The 7655-nt window shown below is 33.1% G+C and overlaps 1 protein-coding gene across 1 annotated transcript in view; it reads left to right on the top strand.

The window, feature by feature from the left end:
• The window catches only part of LOC119066131 (S phase cyclin A-associated protein in the endoplasmic reticulum), a 32894-nt gene extending 25779 nt beyond the window's left edge, over window positions 1-7115 (top strand). Inside the window, exons 8-13 of the mRNA XM_037168421.1 lie at window positions 22-167; window positions 2007-2096; window positions 2453-2544; window positions 6329-6517; window positions 6583-6735; window positions 6796-7115. Of these exons, the coding sequence (XP_037024316.1) occupies window positions 22-167; window positions 2007-2096; window positions 2453-2544; window positions 6329-6517; window positions 6583-6735; window positions 6796-6915 (790 nt within the window). The 3' untranslated portion in view covers window positions 6916-7115. The remainder of the gene's footprint in view (window positions 1-21; window positions 168-2006; window positions 2097-2452; window positions 2545-6328; window positions 6518-6582; window positions 6736-6795) is intronic.
• Window positions 7116-7655: the final 540 nt, after the last annotated feature.

Here is a 7655-nt window from a genome sequence, read left to right on the forward strand (position 1 = left end):
TTTTCCTCTATTTTATTGCAGTTATATCGTTTCCATTGGTTTGGTTGACGTCTTAGCGAGGCGTTGTATGAAAGTTCGGGAGGCAGTTGAAAATCATAAATGTGTGATTTTATCGTTACTCGGTACTTTAGGATTGCTTACGAAAATTGCTGAATTGTGTCCGAAAGGTTAGTATGAGGATTCAAGTATTTGTTTAAAGAATTTAGTAAAAAGCAAAATAAATTACGAATGAGAAACGCTAGACTTATAGGAAATAATAAGAAATCGCAGCAGTTAACCGAGCGGTTATTGTTACATGACACCGAAGGCTCGGAAATGATCTGAATTCATCAGAACTGATTTATACCGACCTGACCTGATTTTTTTTTTAAAGAATCAGGTAACCTAACAACCTGCCAGGTCAGATCAGGTTATTCTTTTTCAGGTACAATCAGATTATAGGTTAATTTAGGTCAGTACCTGTTCCGAGCCTTAAAATCATTATATGCCTAAGGGATCATCCATAAATGACGTTCACTTTTTTAGTGATGCAGATTTAATTCGTTAATAACTTGTTACAAACGTAACTGCTCGGTCGAGGGAATTGATAAGTCTGATAGCGTTCAAACAGAATGAGATTTATTCGGTTCTTAGATACACTTCAAATTTCCGTTATATAAGGAAATACAAACGTTTTTCTATATAAACAACTTCTCACAACTTCATGTCTTACGTTTAGTATTCAATTCGATTAAATCTTAAAACTACGGTGTGAATATCGGGGTGTGTGTGTCGTAGCTAGAACTAAACATAACCTAAAATTAACATCTTTTCTCTTAGCTCTTTTGACTCAATTTAAATCTTACATTTTGCTGCCCAACAGCTTGTAATCCGACGCTGTATATTTGAGCAAACTTAAATCCAGATTGTAGCAAATGCTAGCCTGAAAGGCGACCGAAATCGTTAGAAAAACTTTGCACATCTGGTGCAACAAAAATGAAATTTTTACCTCCTTGCCAACATAAGCTAACAAGTAAAAACTCAGAAGCACAGACACTTGACTCACTGTTTAATTATTAAACTTTTTCCGACTTTCATAGACGGATTTCAACGATAAACTTAAATGACAACTTTTCTGATCTGATTCCAATCGCAAATGACTGAATAGTTCTTTCCGGTACGCACAACATAATGTCATTTGTCCGTTGAATCAGGTAACGTTGTCGTTGAGTTCTTTGATGAAATGTTACTGTTGACGTTGAGATGTCGCTGCGCAACATAATCATACGTGTTCATGAGGCCAATATGTGTTTTACATCCCTAATTAAGGGTACACACTCAAACTCAAGAAAACAAATGAATGAAATCTGCTGGCAGCACTGAAAAAAGTGGACGCCATAGATGAATGATCCCTAACAACGTTTTTCTCAATGATACCATCGAGTTTTACTTTTCGTCACTGAGTTTAGAGCCAAACTTTAAAAATAGTTATTTATGCAACCCGAAATCATAATGTTCGAAAACTCCGATCTTTAGATCCCTTTGTTGCATAAAACGTTGTATGAATCTCGGTGCAAAGTACTTGATTAGGCTCACGATGTGTATTATGACACACGGCCAACGGCCTCGTCTCATAATTACTCATCTAGAGCCTAATAAAGTACTTCGCACTCGATGTCATAAATAACTATTATACAACAAGTGCGAAAAGTGGTTGTTTTTGTCACTAGATGTAAAGTTTTATAAACGCATTGTGTGACAACCACTTCCACAACCACTAGTGATAGAAACTTATGTGGAAAACCTTTCTGTCACTAGTGTTGAAAAGTACATCAATATACAATTGAAGTATTGCATGGAAAAGTGAACATTTTTCGATAGAATTGTATAAATTTTAAAGTTTATTTTTAGTTTAGGTTAACCAATAGACGAAGACCGCGAATTAATTTTCTTCATAAATTTTGTTTTGACAATTTGTATTTTTCAAATTAACAAAAATTTAAAAAAAATTGTAAATATTATTTCAGCTCCCGACACAACCAAATTCCTTGCATCAATAAAATCTACTGATTTATTCGGCACGATCTCTTTATTATATTCAACAATAGTACCAGTGGGTAAGTGCTAATTGCATATTTAAATCTGAATTGATGCGCGCGGTTTATTTTCCATTATTACGCATGGAAATTCTGTTCAAATTTTGTTATCATACGTGATGTTTGACTGTTTAGATTCGTTTAACCATTTATTAGTTGTTAATTTTTCAATTATGCTCACATACACACACCACAAAACGAAACATAATAATCTGAGCATTGTGAGCATAATATCGATGCTTGTTTTGAACTTCTGAATTTTGAATTTTTTTTTCTCGTTTTGTTGCTGGGCAAGTGATTTAGTCGTATCAATAAACCTCAGATTTACACACTGTTTTAAATAAATAAAACAACAAAAAAACTTAACTAATTAACAGGTGAATGTATTCCACCGCGAACGATTTCATTGGCGGCTGCTACATTCAATTTACTGGTAACAGTGGCCAATTTGGATTTGTATACATTTCAGGTGAGTTACGTTATATGTATCATTTGTGACGAACCAATTACGTTGCGCTTAGTGGGAATGGTTTCTTAAATACTACATTATCAATACGAATGTTGTCTGTGGACATGGACAAGAAAGACCTTGTCGAATCTTGTCGAAGAAATTCCTCAATGAAAGTACTTTGTACTGTGTTGTGAGGTTTAATGTGTCGTTTGTAAGTGGCGATTGGCAGCGGGTACGTTTTTCTATTCCTACAGATACCAAATCAATAAATAAAATTTCTCATCTGTTTTTCTGAACATCAAGTGAATCCAGAGCTTAGATTCAAAAAATGTTGAAAAAAAAAATTCAGAAAATTCCGAAAATAAGCTCTGAGTGAATCTAACCGGCTTTTGAATTGTTTGACTTCCCTGAAAGGTAACCTAATAAAAAATATAAAAAAGTAAAGTATAAAGTATAAAGGACCGTCAAGACATATCTGACCTATTTGTTGGTCCTGGTATACACACATTGTCTACTTTTTTCGTCAAATATTGAAAATACGATACACCCTATTCAACTGTTTAAAATGACTTCCTTTAAACCACATAAAAAATTACATCGACAAAAGTTCATGTCCTATACTATGAAGCTATCACGAGCTCATTCTTGTTTAAAAGTAAACAAATTTTCAATGGAAATATACTGTGCCTCTATAGTGACAATTTTGTCAATTTATATTTTTAATCCTCATCGAAAGACAACAAACCAGATAAACTTCTAAAAATAGTGTGTGACAAACAACCTCCATTAAAACATTTTTCCGTTAATTATTATACTATATGTACGAAATGAATTGGTAATAAAACAAACGAGCCCAAATTGAATGTATCCATATACAAATCGGGCGAATTTTTTTTTGAAAAAGCCATTCGAAAATATAATTTCGACGACCATCGTTCGCAAATCCCTACGTTGCTAACTGTTCTGAGTAAACTGCTAATTAATTTGTACTCATTTCAAAATACAACAAAAATATTTACTCGAAACTGCAAAAAGTATAAAAAAGTATTAAGCAAATATCACAGAACATTTAGAAAAAAAAGCGATCCTGGTAAATTCGACCCTTTTCCTTTGGTAAACTTCAATGTGTGTATATTTGGTTGTTAACGTTGTGATGGCTGTGATTTTGTTTATATTGGGTGTCCTGAAGTATAAGGTAAATATCATTTCATTTAAGTCAATTTGAACAGCATTCATGAAGGAAAATGACAACAAATACACACGAGAATCGGTTGTTGTAATTGTAAAGTCAACCCCTAGCATAAAACAACGATATAATGATGCATAATTAGAGAATAAAATTGAAGGAATTGTAACAAAAAATGAGACGATAATTGCGAAGAGATTGAAGGAGTGTCAATGGCAATTTATGAGTGGGCATCAGCATTAATGAAGTGCATCTGAGTTAGATGCTGAGATACTAACCATATAGTTGGTTTCCACAAAAAAAAAACATTTTATCCAAACAAACCTCCAACGTATTAATGACGAATAGAAAATGTGAAGAGAAAATGGAAAATAAATTCAAAATGAAATCAATTCAATTTTCCGGCCGACTGAATTGAGAAGAGCTAAGCAAAGACTATCAAAATTTCACAAACTTTATTGAACTTTCCTGCATATATCTGTGAATTTTCAACTAGCAAATGTACATATCATATAGATATGTCCTCCTCCTCCTCCATCCACATGTTTATTATCCAAATAAAATTGTATACGCGGTTGCGTTTTATTTTTTTTCATTAAATTATCAATTGTTTGTGTTTGCATAAAACCATTTTGTTTGCATCGTTGTTTGTCGAAGAAACAGAATGTAAATAGTATGGAATTATTCTCTCCGTATACCCCACAGATATCCTTTTTCTGAAATCATTTTTTTTTCGCTTTTTTTCCTTTTGTTTATAATGGAGTTTAATTCAATGTAAATAGAGTTTTCGCTTCGAATAACAAATTAAAATAATTGGAATAGCGAATCATTGTGGTTCAAGTTGAATGTGTATTTGACTTAATTCAATTATTTCAGAAAATTTTACTATTATTATACATCTCTGGAGAGGGTATTAATAAAAAAAAACAAAAAATGTCTTTTTGGCTAAACTAAAAGATATACATGGTGCCCCAGTCAGTAATTATTTTTGGGAAAGTATTTTCCCATATTTTGGTTAATTTTGCACATTTTCCCGAATTTTCCACATTTTTATCCCAAAAATGTTTTTGAGAAAGTTAAGGAAAATATGGGAAAATTCAAGAAAATAGTCCCTGGCTTCAGTGGAGCTCGTTTAGACTGAACTGGTTAATAACAATTTTCAATGTTGATAATTGCTGGTTAAATATTTGTGTTTAAAACTGTCTTGCAAAGGAACGACGGCATCGGAACAACTAAGAAGTGTTAATTTACTTAAACATGTCCGGCACCACTGAATATCCTGAGGTCTAAATGAGGCCTATGAATGACGTGCAGATTTTGCCATTTTCGAGTCGCAATAATTGAAACAGACACTAAACGTTCATCGTATTAAATTACTGTAACAGTGAATGTGCACCTTTTATAAAAAATAAAGAGAAATCGCGTTACGTTGCTCGTTTTTCCTTTTTGAATTAATGTTTAGCATGTCAGAGCTGAAGTAATGAACTCCCAATAGGATACTCGCTGCGGTTTTATTGACTGTCTGAATTCGCTTAATCTATGAGGGTATAACCAATGTTTAATTCATCAAATTTTCAATTGAATGTTGATTTTGTATGTGTGTTTTCAATGCAAACAGACAGTCCCAATTTTCCCATCAAACATAATTCTGATATCTAATTCACAATTTTTGCCTATGGAAGTTAACGTGAAAAACGGATTGCTGACGTATAGAAGTGTAAAAGCATTTTCACATTCAGCTTCAATGAAATTTTATGCGAAGAATAATTAAACAACGCTATTCTGGTGTGGGAAGCTATTTTTTTTATTTAATTTTAGGCCAAGAATTTTCATGAATATTAATTGGCACAAAACATACACGAACATTCCACCAAAGAACAATATTGATTCCGTTTCCCATTATAGTTTAATTAAATTTTGGTCTGATTTTGATTAGATTTTGCTATGTTCGCGAAAATTTTCCCGAGTTTGTTGTTTACATTTCTTCCAATTTTGAGTTAGCTAATGGAAATATAAAATTTATCTCTTGCGGTTGTCTCGTTCATATTAATGTTTGCTCCATCTATGTGTACACAAAAAACAACGTAGAGTGGATCGTTTTAGGAATGCTGCAACTCATATCACATATTGAAATCGCTTACAACTTTTCTGGTTATAGTCTTGAGGTTAATTAGCCATTTCGAAACAGCAAGCATATTGCGATCATGAAATCTACTACTGCTTCTGATCAGCTAGATCTTTATACATGTTATTTTAGTCGTTGTGGTTGACAACAGATGATTTAACCGTTTTTAAAATAATCTGTGTTTAGTTTTGAGTGAGCCAATTCTCACTGAATGAGCTTTGAATATTTCAAATTTGGTTTATTTCCTTTCAAGGAAAACGATGTAGCTCAGTGTTAAAATGATTCTGCTTTTTGCGTTTAGAACCGAGCTCTTTTATTTTATATTTATGAAAGCAAAATTCGAAGATAATCCACCCTAATTGACGATATGAAACTTGCTTCAGGGTAAAAAGGCATTCAATTGAAAACACACGGAGCTGAGAACATTCCAAAAATAACAAAAACGAAGAAAAAATCAAATTTTCACATCAATTTTTCATTTTCATTAACAGGCTGTTCTTGACGATGAAACGTTATCGTTCCAATTCTTCGATGTTATCGTCATACTGTTGACGTACTGCGGCCCTGAACTGTTATCGAATGGTGGACCAAAATCGACCGAAAAAAATGAAACTCAGGCTGTGGTCATTGACTTAGTTGCTACATTAGGATTTTACTGTGCCAATAATAAGAAAAATCAGGTAAGAATGCGTGAAAATTGAAACCTGGAAAGATGGTTTTGTTGACACATTAAAAATGACCGCAGAATCGATTGACGTCGGAACAGTCATCGCTTATAATAAAGAATCTCGCCAAGCTACCCAGTCAATTTGAAATAGTTGTGTATCCAACATTGGTGACTATTATCACGGACAATCCAGAAGCTCAGGAAGTTATCGGTCGTGAGTTTGATTTAAAGGTGAGACAGGTGGACAGGTCTAGGAGAAATTTTATTTCTAATTTTTTGTTTTTAAACTAGTTTCTGGATGAATACCGAAAGTCTGATTTGGGCAAAAAGAACACGTTGATTTCCATTCTCAAGTCAACGGATGCAAACGACAACAACTGCAAAAAGAAAACTAAAAACCAAACAACGTAACTTAGTATTCCAATTCACTGAATCGATTCCGAAAAAGGGCCATTAGCGCCCTTCATTTTCAAAAGACAGACCTATTAATTGATTTACTGGCTCTCGAATCCATTGAAATTATTGTTTTTCTTCTCTCGTCTTTTTTTTAAATTTACTTTATCAACCCTTTAGTGTTAGAAATTTATTCTAAAATAAAAATGAACTCGTTTTTGTGCGATGCGATATACAATTTAAAATGGTGTTTTTAGGAGTATATTGTGCTAATGTTTGATTTTGGTGCAATTGTTCAAAAATGTCAACAATTTAAAAATGACTAAACTGGACGAACCTGGAAAGCATTGTAAATACTTGCGGCCAGTAAATTTTACTTAATGGAAGGACTGCGCAAATGTATTTTATCTCATAACTTACTACACTTTTATAGGTCGACTTACGGAATACATTTGAGTAATACTTCCCTTACATAGGGTTACTTGACTTCTTCAAAATATGTTTTTATTGTCTATTTCGGCTTGATGATGCAAGCTCTACCTCTACATTACTTAAAACAAAACAAAAGACTCGAACAATTACGTAATCCGTATGCAGTGATCTGTTTCCGAATGTTTCGTCGGTGTGCGGTATATCCCTAATCAAACAAAAATCGAGATTTTCATAGTTTAAAAATAAATAATCTGATTTCATTCGAAATAAACTGGTCATCGGAGGATGTCATTTTGGTCTTCAATGTTTCCCACCTAATAAACTTA

The sequence above is a fragment of the Bradysia coprophila genome, chromosome IV (assembly GCF_014529535.1).
Source record: "Bradysia coprophila strain Holo2 chromosome IV, BU_Bcop_v1, whole genome shotgun sequence".
In the NCBI taxonomy this organism is placed as follows: Eukaryota; Metazoa; Arthropoda; class Insecta; order Diptera; family Sciaridae; genus Bradysia; species Bradysia coprophila.